A 17,500-nucleotide genomic window follows, 5' to 3' on the forward strand; every position below is an offset into this window, starting at 1 on the left:
CGACGTGGCCCCAGGCTCAAACAGAAGGACAATGGGAAGGGAAATCAGCAGTAAGAAGGTAATCAAGGAGAACTAGCATATCTGGTAGGTGAAATGTATCAGAAGGAGCCAATTACACAGGCAGCAGCCCAGCCCAGCCCAGAACACTACTATAAACTAAGTAAACACCTTCCCCACTGATTTTCCCACACTCTTTTTTGACAAATAAACCTACAAAATGAGAAGAGCTGTTGCAGGCAACATAGAACAACATGTGCAAGAGGCTGAGGGTGGTGAGGATGTGCATGCTGCTGAACAACCCACAGTGAGGAGACGGAGCAGAGTGTACAGACCCAGGGTAACCTACCAGGGGCTACATGAGCTGGAGATACTGGAGCGCTATAGGGTGGACAGAGACCTCCTACAGCAAGTAGTACAGCTGTTCCGGCCACACCTGACACACCAAACCGAACGAGGGGAACCCATCCCGGTGGATACCAAGGTATGTGTAGGCCTAGGTATACTAGTCACAGGTACCTCCCAAAGTACAACTGGGGATAACATGGGGATCTCACAGGCATCAGCATCCAGAATCCAGAGTATTCCACCAGTTCCTGGATGCCATGTCAGTACATGCCAGTGAGCATGTATCTTTCCTCAGCACCCGTGAGGTGTTGACCAGCAATATGCGTCTCTTCACCAAATAGCAGAATACCCTGGGGTAGTGGATGCTATAGACTGCACACACATATGCATCAAAGCACCACCCGGTGAGCGGGGTAGGGCCTACATCAACTGCAGGAGCATCCCCTCCATCAACTGCCAGGTCATATGTGATGCCCGGGGAATTATAATGAATGTGCGTGCTGGCTGCCCTGGAAGCTATGATGATTCCCACTTATGGCATCTGACACAGCTGTACCAGAGATGTGCCAAGGGGGACATCCCCTATGGTCACTTAGTGGGGGATGCTGGGTACACACTGGAGCCATGGCTGATGACACCCATCAGAAATGCACACACATCTGAACAACAACGCCATAATGAGGCACACGCACAGGCCAGACATATAATAGAGCATATGTTTAGGATGCTCAGGTCACGGTTCTGGTGTCTGGACACATCCGGTGGAGCCTTGCAGTATTCACCAGCTACATGTACCTAAATTGTTATGGTATGTGCGATGCTACACAATATGATCCTGTGGAAACAGCTGCAGCAGGAACAGCATGGGGCAGGGCCACACAGCCCCCCACCAATGCCAAGGCATGCACAGGCACAGAGTGACCCAGAGGAGGAAGAACCTGAACCTGTCCCAGTAGGCAGAAGGAGGCGTGCCGAGTATGCCCTGGCCTTGACAAAGAGGCGACGCATAGCACATGCACTGACACAGTAGGGTCCCAGGGAATGACACCTCTCTCTGACTCACACATAAAGTAAAAGGGATGCCAAACATGACACTACCTGTGCTCAACCATGTATAGGGAGTGTACTATGTGCATCCAACATAGGCAGCCGTCCAGCACCATCTGCAAGTCTGGCACACCCACAAGGTAAGTCAATCAACCTACCAATTGCCAAATGGAGTAGAATATGTTGTCACCTGTAGCTGTGGTATGGATGTGAACATGCAAGGGAATTGGGTGGCTGAATGTTACGGCAGCAGATAGTAGACATTCATAGTGGCACCCTGACATGTGTAACACATACTGGAGTCACCATAGTAACGAGTACTACACAGGGTGACAAAAACCACTGCAGGAAATGTGCTGTGCGAAATGTGTGTCCATATGACCCACACATGCCAGTCAGGATGGTTCACATACCCAACAACAGTTGCAGCCAGCAGGACAGGTGGACACAAACCCAAACAGGGCCTGTGCCATGACCCAGAATGATGGCTAGGGTTAACCCCACCCCCAGGCCTACACAGACAGACCACAGCAGGGCAGGCAGTGGGATGCCAGTTCTGAAGGGTAGGATGTCAGACAATAATATGTAGGGCAAACAAAGTCATGATCTGTAGTACACAGGTGTGCCTCTAGACAGCATGATAGTTAGCAATACAGAATGAAATGGAGTGCATGACATACCAGTACAATCATAGCAAATGTGTACATGTGTCACTTGTGCCCCCCATCCTAAATAGCAATGTAATGACAGTCAGATGTGCCCCCCCCCACTTCCATGTAGACATGTAGAAACAGTCAGGTGTGCTCCTACCCCCATTCCAGTGTAGAAATGTAGTAACAGTTTGCCCCCCCAATCCAGTGTAGAAATGTAGTAACATGCATGCATATATATAATACGAGTGGAGCAGAGATGCCCAGAGGTGGCCAAGGTAGCAGGATAGGTTGTAGCATGTGCACAATATGCAGGTCTGTGTGTGTTAGGATGGTGTGTGTTTCATATTGTGTGAGAGTGGTCAGTGTGTATGCATGTTGAGGTAAGACCTGTTGCCCATAGCCCAGTACTGCTGATGACAGGGAGAAGCCCTCACACTTGCAGTGCCAAGGACAATCCCCACCAGTATACCACCTGCCAGCAGTAAGCCAATGTAAATGTATGGTGGTAATATGTGTCACCATCTGAAAGACTGACATGGCATGGCTGTTGGGCTAGATATACAAGCAGTACACAGGGGGAAGTACCCCAGACATGCAGTATACATTGTATTACTGTGAAATGGAGACACCCTTGGAACTGTACATGCAGGTAAGCATCACAGCAACCAGTCCCATAGTAGGGGATATCAGTGATGCCCACCTGAACAACTGCAGATCACAAAGGAGGTAGGACTGATGTATTGGGAAACAGCTGGTGTACCTGCACATGCCAGCATACCTGGAATGGCCCATGCATATCTGTGTGTCAGATGCAAGTAGTGTCCATAGCACACATGCACCCAGCTCAAGCAAACACCACCCAGAGGTACCTCTCTGGCCATATCCCTGCTGTGGGGAATGGGTACAGTATGACCCCTCCTGTACATGGCAATAGTGGAAGAATGCACCATGCAGTGCAGGTGTACCATGCAGGTGTGTCCCTAGCTCTATGTAGCACCCTGCAAGCATCCACACCACCTGATCAAGACTGATAGAAGGAATATGCATGAACACCCATCACACCTACCATGTCACCCCAGGGAAATATACTGTATGGTGGTCTGCGACTGTAGGCCTGGAAGAATGCAACAGCCTGCCACAAGTGGCCCGCAGCAAGACCTAATGCCCCACAGGCCTCTGCCAAAGGCTGTGTCTCACACGTACTGCCAATGCATGTTAAGTCATGGACACCCACATAACAACATAACACACTCCACATAAGCCATATGCAAGGCCATGTGGACAAACCACAGTAACATGTTCACCATGTCCCACTGCATGAAATGTGGACCAACACTAACACACACCTGTGATGGGGTGATACCCTTACGGGAAGTATCAGTTAATGTCCGCATAATGTATGGAAGAGGTTAGACTAACTGGGGCGGGAGGGTGGGAGCATGGCCAGCATGGAATGTGCAGGGTCTGACACCAAGCTGTGTGCCCACACTATCTCTGGCTGCAAATACATGAATGGGTGCCTACACACCTGCCCATACACCACAATAGGGTTAATGCCCTGACCCATGGTCCCTGCCTCTGGGCAACCCCTGCAAATCTGTACAGCTGTGAGGCATTGCCAGATCAAGATAAGCCCATACCTTCTTGTCAATGGGTGTACAAGTATGGTATCCCCCATCAGCACTCTACCAAGGTGATGAACTGGATACACAGACGCAGCAGCAAGTGTCTGCAGCTATCCCTCCAGAATGGCATAATGTACCATGAATATGTAGGTGTCTGCCCACAATACTGGACACAGGTGCAGTCACCCTTGTCCCCCAAGACAGCACTGTGAGCAAGAATGCCCAGCTGGCTGTACATGAAGACAGAAAACATCACTGTGTATAACAGTACACATATCTGAATATCTCTGCTAACAGCGATACCATGCAGCTGAAGCAGCACAGACACAATCACCTACAGTACAGACTATCCCCTACACAGTTTGTTCCCATATTGCCAAATGATCGATGGATACCCAGCATAAACACCTTACTACCTGTAGGTGTACAACACAAAGGCCTGCACTGGAGTACAAACTACCTAGTATTGATCCACACATTCTAAACAGAAGGGCATACTAGGCATGCTCACACACTTAGAGAAATGAAGGCAATGTCAGTCAACAACATACTGAAAGGTCATACTGGGCATGCTCACATACATAACCAAAAGAAGCCCATGTCTGCAAACAACTGTGGACCAGACATATCTGGCAGTCGCAGATGTTAGTGCAGACACTCCAAACTATGCACCACTCATGCTTTGCACACACAGCAATACATGCATATATCCAAGGACAATACACTATAATAAGCCAAATGTACACATACATAGATGTGTGGGAGAGAGTGACTGTGACAAGGAGCCAACCATTATGAAGCTTGTCCTACCCAGCACACAGCCAAATGACCACAACCACATGATGCTCAGATGTCACTCACTGGCATCTGTCAGCATTGCGGACTATGTGGTGCAAGTGCTAGCTGTGCAACATGACTGTACAAGGAAGTAGTCATCTAGCAGCTGTAAACACGTACCTGTGGAATATAACCCTGCATGTGGTCACATGTGGTGTGTCAACCTCTAGATGAAATTATGGCCCATGCACACACACTGCCTTCCCCTAGCCCTACTATGGCAGACCTGCTGAGGTCATCCACTTTGAATTTCACCCTTGGGAAATGTGTAACCCAGTAATCTCCATAGTGCATCCCATAACTGCATACTGCTGTAGAGTGATAAAGTAGCTAGGTAGGTGTTCTAACCCCAGACATGGCAACTGTTAGTGTGTGTAAGTGTGCGTATCTGTCTGCATAGAGAGCAAAGCTTTTTACAGTAGCCACACTCCGTACAATTCCCATACTCAGCTTTGGCAAGACTGCCGATGTCACCCACCTAGAAATACACCTCTGGGAAGGTTGTAGCCCAGTAATCTCTGGAGCACGTCCCATAACTGTGTACAACTGTAGAGTGATAAAGCACCTAGGTAGGTGTTGTAATCCCAGATGTGGCGTGTGTGTGTGTGTGTGTGTGTGTGTGTGTGTGTGTGTGTGTGTGTGTGTGTGTGTGTTAATGTGTGTAAGTGTGCATGTCTGTCTGCGTAGAGAGCCATGCTTTTTATGGTAGCCACACTCCGTACAATTTCCCATACTCAGCTTTGGCAAGGCTGCTGATGTCACCCACCTAGAAATACACCTTTGGGAAGGCTGCAGCCCAGTAATCTCCATTGCACGTCCCATAACTGTGTACTGCTGTAGAGTGATAAAGTAGCTAGCTAGGTAGGTGTTCTAACCCCAAAAATGACAACTGTGTATGTGTAAGTGTGCGTGTCTGTGTCTATCTGCATAGACAGCAATGCCTTTTACGGTAGCCACACTCTGTACAATTCCCATACTCAGCTTTGGCAAGGCTGCTGATGTCACCCACCTAGAAATACACCTCTGGGAAGGTTGTAGCCCAATATTCTCTGTAGTGCATCCCATAACTGTGTAATGCTGTAGAGGTGATAAAGTAGCTAGGTAGGTGTTCTAACCCCAGACGTGGCAAGTGTGTGTGTGTGTGTGTGTGTGTGTGTGTGTGTGTGTGTGTGTGTGTGTGTTAGTGTGCATGTCTGTCTGTGTAGAAAGCAATGCTTTTTATGGTAGCCACACTCCGTACAATTCCCATACTCAGCTTTGGCAAGGCTGCTGATGTCATCCACCTAGAAATACACCTCTGGGAAGGTTGTAGCTCAGTAATCCCAATAGGGTGTCCCATAATTGTATACTGCTGTAGAATGATAAAGTCGGTAGGTAGGGGTTCTAACCCCAGACGTGGCAACTGTGTGTGTGTGTGTGTGTGTGTGTGTGTGTGTGTGTGTGTGTAAGTGTGTGTGTCTGTCTGTTTAGAGAGCAATGCATTTTAGGGTAGCCACACATATGACAATTCCTATACCTGACTTTGACAAGGCTGCTGATGTCATCCACCTAGAAATACTCCTCTGGGAAGGTTATTGGCCAGTAATCACCATAGTGCATCCTGTTACTGCATACTGCTGGGTTGCGATTCAGAGCTGTGGCAGGGTTCCATCCCCACCCATGGCAGTTCTGGATGTTTTGTGTGTGTCCATGTCTGTATATGGAGCAATGCATTATATGCTAGTCACAGGCAGTGCATCTCACATGGCTCACTTTGGCAGTCAAGCTGATGTCATTCCTCATGAAAGACAACTTTGGGGAAGGAGTCCCCTAGTACTCCCCATGGTGCGTCCTATAACAGCTCCTTGCTGTAGTGTGGTATAGACCTCTGTCAGGGGTTCTATACCCACACATGTCGGTCATGGATGTTTTGTGTGTGTCTCACTATCTGTGTTGGGAGCAATGCATTTTAGGGTACTCACCTGCAGTACATTTCAAATGGCCTACTTTGGCAATCCTGCTGATGTCATTCATTGTGGAATACACCCTTGGGGAAGGAGTACTTCAGTAATGTGCATGGCGTGTACTATAACTGCATAGTGCTGTGGTGTACTAAACTAGTTAGGTAGGGGTTACACTCCCAGACATGACAGGTGTGCATGTGTGTTTGTACCTTGTACCCTGTGTAGAGGTGGTTGTGTGCGTGTGACACTTGTGGCCAAATTGGAGCGGGTTTTGCATATGTCTTATATGGCTGCACCACTATATAGCACAATGTCCACCATACAGAAATAACAGTTGTGAAATAACTGAGAGGCTGGGGTGCAAAGCCATACCCATACATGTGACATGAAGGCCAGGCAGTCTCATTTAGCAACCCCAGTATTACCCAGAGCATACTCTCAACCCACATGTCATATGCACACACATGCCTAGGTAACAGCCAATATGTGGGTAGTACACTGCATATTGGCCACTGATAGTAACCATGGAGTGATAGCAGTGGGCTACAGAGGGCATGTCCATCTGTCCAATATGCACGTACATGCTGACAGTGCACATCCCCCATGTTCCCCAATGGACACCTGCACCACCTGTGGTGCCATCACATGTGTCTCACAATGGACATACCATGCCTGACAACATGCCCTGTATGGATAGTTGCCACTGACCCCAGAGAATGCTGTCAGCATGCTATCAATATAGGTGTGGGTAAACCTGGTGCCCATTACCAGTCCCCACCACAGGGGGCAAGACTGGCACATATGATGGTACTCTGTGTTCACAACATGGGCCTGACACCCCAGGTACAGTTCCATATGTCACTGTACATGCATGTGGGAGGAGTGCACATCCCTGACACCATCCATGTCATGGGGTAAGGAAAACATACATGGCAAGCGATGCACAGCATTGGCCACACACAATAGTCACCCAGGTGACTGGTTGGGGGAATACAATACCCACCTGTGTGGGCAAGAGTGGAAACTACAGCCCTGAGACACTACAGACCATTGTCATGTGGCCTGTTGCCAGGTTATACCCATCATCTACTCTTGTATAGCCTGCTGCCACAGTCGACCACCACACACCCCTGCAGACATGCACCCATGCATGTCAGCACTGGCACCCTGTGTATTTGACGGTGTGTTGTATGGTGCGTATGTTCACAGCCACTCTCACTACAACCACCATGTGCATGCAGAAGCATGCTGTTAGATGTCAGACACCTCTGCATACCCTTTTCCCATACAACCTCCATATGACCCGTGTGTGCATGTGGTACCTGCACAGTGATGTGTTGTGGCAATCCCTCTACTGATGAGTTGTCCCCCTGGCCCTGCCAAGTGTGTCGATGTGCCCTGTGAGAGTGTGGCTGTGTTGACGCTGGCACCTGTTCATACATCACCTATTGTATAGCTACCATATCCCTCTTGCAGATTGCACGCACCATCACACATATGTTCTGAGGGCTCCACGACAGGTAACCCATGTGGCGCATCCATTACCTGCATCAAACTGTGAAAGCAGTACATAGGTGTCACGGGTTTGATACCCTGTGCTGGTAGGTGTGTAACACTAAGAAGCTGCTGTTTTACTCCCCCACCCCTCCCTGACATGCCTTTGCCTCTGCCTGCCTCTCCCACTCCCTCTCTGGTGGATGTGGAGACCTACAACAGCTTTGCTTAGGCAGCAGCATGTGTATTGTAAGTGATGCTCATGATCAGCTGATGGCCTCTGCATGAATCGCAGCTCTCCCCAGCTGATTGCATGTGGAACAGCTGTGGTAACATTCCCATAGCCAATTGCATGGAAACACACTATGATATCTAGGAACATCATGTTGGTGTTGGGCCTTGTTATTCACTATGAGATGGAACTAGATCTGTTGGTTGGCAACCAGCATCTGCGATGGACTGGGAATTTACCTTCAACAACATACACTATGGAAACAGGGCAACACACAGAAGGGGGATGTGCCTGACCTGCCTACAGACTGTACAGACTGTAAGTGCTGCTATACTGCATGTGTCATACTGTTGGGTTAACAGTGTGTGTGTGGATATGTCCTTCCTATGTGTCTCCATACCTGCCATGTCAGTTCCATGTTTTTGTGGAATCCCCATCTGCAGGGACATCTGCAGACAGGGCAGTGTGTTGTGCCATTGGTTCCATGTGTTACCAACGGAGCATCTATTTGTGGACTGCAGACAGTAGTATGAGGAGTGTAGTCTGTAGATGGTGAAAGCCGTGACAGTTACCAGCGTCTTATACCTCATAGGACATATGTTGCCACAAACCCTGTTACAACGGGACATGTATGAGGTTATCACAGCAACATGTATTATTGGCACTGTGTATGTGCTGCCAGCCACAACTCTGCCAACCTGTGTACATATGTCGTGCATGACATGGTGCATATGTGCTGTACACCATAATTACTGTCATCATATACGCTAACAAGCCAGTGAGATATCAGACTGCCTCACATATTATGTACAGTAGGGGTTACTTTTGCTGACATAACCTGGACATTCAGTGGATGTTTGTACAGTCCTATGTGTGTGTGGGCAACAGTATCACAGACAGCTGGTAGCAATAACCTCTACAGGAGAACTGGCACACTCAGGGCAGCTAAATATGTGTTGGAGGTTCAGGGACTACAGACAGAGTGTGAGTAGAGCCGTGTTATGCTTTGTAAAGTACTGGTGTTACAGGGTGTGTGTGTGTACATGCTACTTTACCTTGGAATGCAGTCTGTCTGCATAACCCTCAACTGTGGGCCTATCCTCTAGGTGGCAGGAGGTGTGCCTAACATGTGTTGTCTGTCCACCACACAGGTCCTGTGTGGAGTGCTGTCAGTACATGACCTACATATCAAGCTTTGCCCATATGACATGCTGTGGGGGGATGTTCCATAGTAGGCTGTGAGTATATCACACTGCCATGGCTGCCATCAGTCCAAGTCTGTTGTATCCCCACACATATGGTGGGGCGGGGCCATATATGTGTGGACATCACCTACACAATATATGTGTGCTGTTATGCACTCCAGAGGTCACTGTACATAACAGTGGTATTTGTCCCTGTAGTATTGAGTCTTGGGGGGAGCACCATAGATGATTTAGGCTGTTCAATATGTGGGGGTATCAGGGGTGAGCTGCCATAAGGTATCTGAATGTAAAGTATTGTATACTTCACCTATATGTACATTGCATACACATATCTGGTTACTGCAAGCCTACTGCCACCTGGCAGATGGACTGTTCTGTTTGTTAGTGTGCATGTGATGGTGTCAGTTATGCCTTGTTATGTCACAGTTACAACCCATGTGGTCAAATGACATCTTTACCTCCCACTGCTGTTGCACAGAGTGTAGATAGCGGCTGCTGAACTATACACCTGCATTACACACTGTTGATCGTTTGATATCCTGTGGCCCAGTCAATCCTCACTACTGTACAGATCAAAGGACTTGGCCTGGATAGTGACGGTTGTGAACCTTTCCAGACTACTGCATTATTATACCTGTTTCACGGCTGCATTCCTCTGTTTATATGGATGTCACTGTCTGAACAGCTATATGACATGGCATGTAGAACTGTCATGATACACAATGAAAGGTATTCCACTTCTGCAAACCTGTGTGTGGAGTTCACCCAATGACCCCTCTGTGGGTATATGTTGCAGGCAACAGTCATCATGTGTATGGGTGGCTCATACAGTGTCCAGTTGTTCAGGGGTTAGCTGTAGGCATAGTGGCTGTTCCATATTGTGTGTACCGACTACATATGCATCCTACTGTTCATATATCTACATGTGTATGTGTAGTCACATGTATATCCATATATAATATATATATATATATATTCACTCACACACATATATATATGTCTATATATATATATATATATATATATATATATATATATATATATATATATATATATATATATACATATGTATATATCTGCATATTTGTGACTGTGTATCTGTATCCTGGGGATGCTGCTGGCTACCACAGTTTACATTACCTCTGGGAGGCAAAGTGTACTGCATGATATGTCAACAATACCAGCCTGACATCATACAGGTGGGATCTTGTACTCTCAACTACCTGTTCCCATGTCATGTCATGTCCTGGTTATGGGATCTGCAACACTTGGTATTGTATTGCGGGCCGGAAGTGTTTGGCCGTGGGGGGATGCCTACTTGTACATGATGTATAGTGTGTGGGCCCTCTCAACTCTAGTAACAACGCATGTGGACATACGTGTGTTCGTTAATCTGCCATTGCTCTCTACAGATGTATGGCCATATGTACTGATATAGATATATATATCTGCTGACATATGTAACTATGTCCATATATACCTACATAGCTGTATATCTGCATACATGCTGTGGCATACCCCTGTGCTACTTCATGTATTTAGTTCACATTTTTTGTCCGGGACAATCCGACTGGATACTTCTACATTGTCAGTGGTGGCCCGGGGAGTGGAGCTCCACAGTAATCCCTAGCTACACATTACACGTAGTACTGAGGTGTACACATTCATACAGAGTAACAGACTTAACATAGCTATGTACCACATATGTAAGGTGCTGTGTATATGTAAACATATAGGTGTAGACACATATATGTGTCGATGTAGCCAATAGCATGTATATATGTCCATATATAGTAATATCTATGTATATAGTGTTAGAAAGCTATACATATATATACATATACGGATATGTTGTAACAGTGTAGATAGTAATATATTTACACCCAGATACATCTAGATGATGGTATACAGTCTCTGTACAGTTGCATGACTGGACTGGTTGATATGTTTCAGATACTGGCGTGACTTTCTACAGCTGTAGTGGCCTATTGTTAGACCATTGTAGCTGTGTTGTGGAGGGTCCTGGGGTCAAGAACTGCATGTGCTGGTTATTGCATTGCACAGAATATCTGTTACAGCTGTGGTGGGGGGAACATTGTAGTCATCACCAGGTTCCCCTCATCTGAGCCCCCACCCCCATCAACTGTGCATAAGGTCAGTTATTTGTGGTGGGGGTTCCGGTTGTTATTCCTATCTGGTGCTGCAATTCAAATATCTATCCATGTATATATATATATATATATATATATATATATATATGTATATATATATATATATATATATATATATATATATGTATATATATATATATATATATATATATATATAAATGTATGTATATCTATATTTATATCTAAATATATGTGGACATCTGTATCCACCCACCTACATACCATTGATGTGATATGATGTATGTGTGAGTCAGACATTTATATGTACCTGTGTATCTTACTAGGTTTACAGATGTATGACTGTCCATATGTCCATGCATGACTGGCTCACAATATTGGCCTGCCCCACATTCATCTGGCCACTTGAAGTGGATGATGTCAGGCATGTGGTCAGTCAGAAATGCCGATACATTACAGTTGCAGACATCATGTTGTTCAGATTATGTGTATTACAACAGATCACTGTATAACTAGCAACGTTTTACATGTATAGGAACAATATTTAACATGTCCACATATGTAACCCACTGCTGTCATACTGTGTCCACAATGTTTGCAATAAGAGGTTAAGTGTTGTGATATTAGTACACTTCCCCTTATGCAGATTGGCTGTGCAGCATGATATATCTGGGAATACATGGGATGTCTGTATATCCGACATGGTGTAGTGCTAATTCACTGTGATTGTGGTATGCAGGGTCCTGGGCTCGGGCCGTGCAGTGGCTGTCAATTATGTTGCAGGGTTGAACAAGGGCGGTGGGATGCAGGATGATTAAGGCACTTGTAAGCAGTCATGAGTGTATTTGCACGACAGTATGCATCACCAATCACAGGTAACAGCCAGTTACACCAGGTTAGCCTCTACATTGCTTCCTTTGTGTATGCAGTGCTCACCATCACACAAACACAGACCTCCAGTTACATATGCCTACAGAGAGTTTGCATCAGATTTGCTGAACCTGGAAATGTAAACTCGCTTACTAGTGCTGACATATGCTTACAACAGCTTAGTGCTGCTTAACCTAACTCTGCTGTATGCATTATGATACCTACACCTCACATGTGCATTTCCTGCAGTACTACCGTTCATGTATATATGTTATTCCATGGGTTATGCAACATACATATTACCCATAATGTGGTTTGCCATGGGAAATGAAATGTCCGAGGACCTTCCCTGTGTCCCCCTCCTTTCTCGCTGACATCCACCGGCTGGTCCCATTAGAACGGGTTCATCCAACCATGGCACGCCTCGGTCCATAATATTGTAACCATCATTCCCTCCCCCACCCCCCTTTCACCCACCACATCAGTCATCCTTCCTACAGGTTCCCGCCTAATCTAACCACACCACTACACATTGGCCACTCTCCACTTGTCGGGACCCTTTGCGTATTTTGTCTCAACCCATGGATCTTCTGCCTTCCCACACATGTAGTCTGCGAACATACATCACCATCTGTGCTTACTTTGTAGGCATGGTATGTTACCTCGAGGACTCATTGTGGCAGATGTTTGGGGTCGTCCCACCAGGGATGGATGTGCATACGTTTAAGAGTAGACTTAGCAGGGTGACACCATTTCTCCCACTGTTAGTATCCTGCCAGTAGTCTGGGAACTAGTGCTGTGCTACGCTTAGCGGTACATATTATTAGATTTAAATGGTAATTGCCCTTTGGCATTGATTTCCCCTTCGCCATTTGTTATATATGTGACATGTATCCTCGACACATGTGTACGGACACTGTCTAGAGTCCTGGGAACTTCTACGCTTTATTACATTAACACCTCACATCTGGACTTACTGCTGTACTCCAGTTCACATATGTATGTTCTGTAGTCAGTTATGGCACATATGACTGTATACTGATGCCTTTCACAGGTTCAGTTTGGTCATACTACGGTGAGGACATGTTTACTACTACCCCATTCATCTGTACATCTGCTATGGCTTGGTGGATAGCTACTGGGACTATGGTGTATAGGGTCCTGGGTTTGTGACCTGCATGGCTGTTTATTTTGTTGCCGGGCTGATAAAAGCCCATTGGATACAGAGTGATTAAGGTACTCTAAAGCAGTTGTAAGACCTTACGCCCCGCTTACTAGAGTGTAATATGCCTACTATTGCCTATTTGTGCTTACACCTGCTTACTAGTGCCTTATTCCGTCTGACACTGATACGTCACATGTGCATATCTTGCAATATTCCAGTTCATATATTTCAGCTATTTTGTTGGCCTTACAACAAAAATATTGTTTATAACGGACTTTGCCATGTAAAATAGACTGTGCTACAGTGGGACCCAAACCGGGAATGCCTGCTCATTTGTTGGATGCTCTACCCACTAAACTATCACTCTTCTGCTTTATTTGCATATTTCTATCATATTTTACTACCCATTTTTCCTTCCCCTGGCCCCCGAGCTCCACGTACACAGCATCCATCCATTCCTCAGTTGCTAGCCCAGCCATATCACACCTCCACACATTTCCCTCTCTGCACATGTTGGTACTCCTCCATTATACTGTCTCGACCCAACCTTCAGCAGGCTCTTCATCCGTTTTGTCCATGGACATTCAAGCCTTCCCTTGATCCTCCTACGATACTGGTGAAAACACCTATGTGACCCACAAGGTTTGGTTCGTCCCGCTAGGAATGGACTTGTTGTGTCACGGGTAGACTTTGCTGGTGTACACTGTTTCTCCCACTGATAGCATCCTGCCAGGGGTTCGAGAAGCAGCGGTTTGCTCACACACCTTGCCAGCCTCATCTTCCGATTCTGCGGAACCAATGCCCCAGGTGTGACATTCTGTGCATGAAGCATGCCCACATGCCCACACGGCGTGCACCATTATTTATTCTTCTCTTCAGTATTACACAAGACTACTGTTCTCATAGTATGTTTGGACAGCCACTGTTCATTGATACACATAGACGGCTCAGAATACTGTGATTGAGCGATGTGCACATTTGCTGGTATTAATCTACATAACTACATACATTTCCTATACTGTTGAATGACTGTGCTGGATGATATGTTTGTGATAACAGCAGCTGAATATGTATTTACCATGCCTTAGTGATAACTCACTTAGACTACAGTGTGCAGGGTGGGGGGGTTGGAACCTGGGAGTGCAGATTATTTTACTAATGGGCACGATGAGAGCTCTTGGCTAGAGAGGGCCTAAGGCACTGTAGAGGATGTGTAGGTGGGTATGCCCTAGTGTGCATGAGGGTCAGATCTGCTGACCTCCAGTTATGGCGTCTTACACTGGGTTGGCCTCCACATTGGTTAACCAGTGTGGGCATTGTTTACCGCCACCCAAACAAGTGTAATCCTGCTTGCTGCAGCATACCCCCGTGCTACTTTATGTATTTAGTTCACATTTTTTGTCCGGGACAATTCGACTGGACGCTTCTACATTTTCAGTGGTGGCCCGGGGAGTGGAGCTCCACAGTAATCCCCAGCTACACATTACATGTAGTACTGAGGTGTACACATTCATATAGAGTAATAGACTTAACATAGCTACGTACCACATTCTTCATGCTTAGTTCACATTAACATGTTGGTATTATACATGCTTAGGTCAGGTTTACATGTCAGGTATGACTGTTGACAAAGGTCAGTTTAAGGTGAACTGTGATTCCAGTTTAACAGTTCTGGATAGGTTACACTCAGGTATTCAGGTTAGGTTTAGTTATGCCATACCTGTGTGGTAGAGTAGAAGTGAATAGTGAAGGAGTAGGTAGGTTGGTGGGGGGGGGGGGGAGCATTGTAACTGTATAGTAGGCCTTTGGAATGATTGGTGGTGGAACAATAGGGAAGGTATGCAGGATGTTGGGATTTGTATGTGGACAGGACAGGAGGTGTCGGTTTCACGAGTTGGTGTAGGGGTACAGAGTGTTAGTTGGTGGGGGGATTTGCCAGGTGGTGAGCATGTGCTGCTCCAAGTGTGCTTGAGGTGTTCCTTCATGTGTTATTTACATGTGTCGTGTGGGACAGCTGAGGTAATACATGTGGGTAGGGGGTTCCACATTCTGCCAATATAGTTGGGGAAGAGGGTGTCACCTACATGTGACTGTGAACAGTAATAGTAATGAAATAGGGGTCAATATGTAACTGGTGTTAATGGGGGACACAGAGAGACAGATAGTAGGGGAAATGTCCGGGGATGTGCAGGTAGGCTGAGGTGAAGGTCCACAGGAGGCCATTTCTTCTCCAGCAACAGCTGTGTATATACACTGCATTTGGAGGTAGGTTTGGACACTCACACCCTTAGGCGGGAGTGGGGACAACACTAATACCTTGTGATGCCAATTAGTTCGGCTTACATGCCTACAGTGGGTTGCTGCGACCATGTGTTCTTTGGTATTATTTAGTGGGATTTGCAACAATACATCTGGTTATACCGTACTTTGTCATGTAAAATAAACTGTGCTGCAGTGGGACTCATAGCGAGAGTGGCTGCACGTTGGGTGGCAGCTCTGCCCAATGAACCCTATTGCTTGCATCCCTGGAGCAGATCGAATAGAACCGCTCCATCCAACACCTGCATGGCTAAACCCATAATTACATACCCATAGTTCCCCCACCTGCACCTCCTCTAAAACACTCATCCATACTCTGGGTGCAGGTCAGGTCTAAACACACCACTACACACTGCCCACTCTCCACTTCACGAGACCCATCTCGTACATTGTCTTGACCAACGGGTCATCAGGCTTTCCCACCCTTGTAGTCCCGAGTACGTACACGCCCCGCCTTGAAAGGTCATTGCACAGGCATCCTCCTATAACAAGACAATTTTTGGGGTGTCCCGCAAGGGACGCTCCTGTCTCTGTTCCAAGATTAGACATAGTGGGTCCACTGTGTTCCCCCCCCCTCTGGTTGTATCCTGCCTGTGGTCTGGGGATCAGTTCAGTGGATTGTTTACTTTGTTTGTGTGTTTGTATGTTTCCCCTGTCTGGCTGAGGGGGGTTTATGCTATGTGTTACACGTTTGTTGATTGAGCCCCTCACCCCCATTGGCACGGCCTGTGAACATATGTCATTCTTATCTGCTGTATCATATAATAGCTATATACCTGTGTATATCTAACACACACACACACACACACACACACACATATATATATATATATATATATACACAAATATATATATATATATATATATATATATGTGTATATGTCTGCATATATATATATATATATATATATATATATATATATATATATATATATATATTGCTGTATATATATATATATATATATATCTAACGACATGTGGGCGTATGGGTGTCTGCATATGTATATATCTATATGTGGGTATTTATATATATGTCTGTCTATGTATGTATATAGTTGTACTACAGAGAGGGAGAGGTATATATCTATTTAGTTATGGGTACATATACAAACACACATACCTTTACATATTTAGCTACATATCCTGTAATGTTGACTGGTATTGCTGGATACTGTGTTTCGTGTGCATACTGGCCAACCTTGTGTGCCATGTATGCTTTGCGAAACCTACAACTAAATCCATTGGTGTACACAGAGTCACACGCGCTATCTATTGTTAGTACCAGGAATACATTTGTCCCATGTGGACAACCCAAACATTGGGTATTCAACCTTCGTCTACACCCAGGGTTACAAAGGTACCCATGGCTATGTGCTTGGACTATGGCGTGTACCACACCTAGGATACTTGGGTCGGGACATCATACGGGATGGGTCCTGAGGGGCGTGGGGGTGGGGGTGGGGGATATGTGGTGGTGTGGTAGCTACGGGCTGGTAACCAGCTTAGGGATGGTGGCTGCGTGTGTTTTGCGGGTGGGGGGAAGTGGAACTGTGGGTTATGCATGTATGGGTTGGGGATGGCCTGGGTTGGATGGGCCTGTACTGCTCGGCCCGTCTAGTGGGTGGGGGAAAGGGGT

General features: G+C 46.3%; 1 protein-coding gene across 1 annotated transcript in view; it reads right to left on the bottom strand.

Annotated features, from left to right (window-relative positions):
- CWH43 (cell wall biogenesis 43 C-terminal homolog) overlaps positions 1-17,500 on the bottom strand; it is a 676,650-nt gene that overhangs the window by 485,190 nt on the left and 173,960 nt on the right. Inside the window, exons 4-5 of the mRNA XM_044056345.1 lie at positions 12,985-13,011; positions 12,725-12,750 (exon numbers count right to left, since the gene is read on the bottom strand). Of these exons, the coding sequence (XP_043912280.1) occupies positions 12,725-12,750; positions 12,985-13,011 (53 nt within the window). The remainder of the gene's footprint in view (positions 1-12,724; positions 12,751-12,984; positions 13,012-17,500) is intronic.

This window comes from Protopterus annectens, chromosome 14.part0 (assembly GCF_019279795.1).
Source record: "Protopterus annectens isolate FY-2018-M chromosome 14.part0, PAN1.0, whole genome shotgun sequence".
Taxonomy (NCBI): domain Eukaryota; kingdom Metazoa; phylum Chordata; order Ceratodontiformes; family Protopteridae; genus Protopterus; species Protopterus annectens.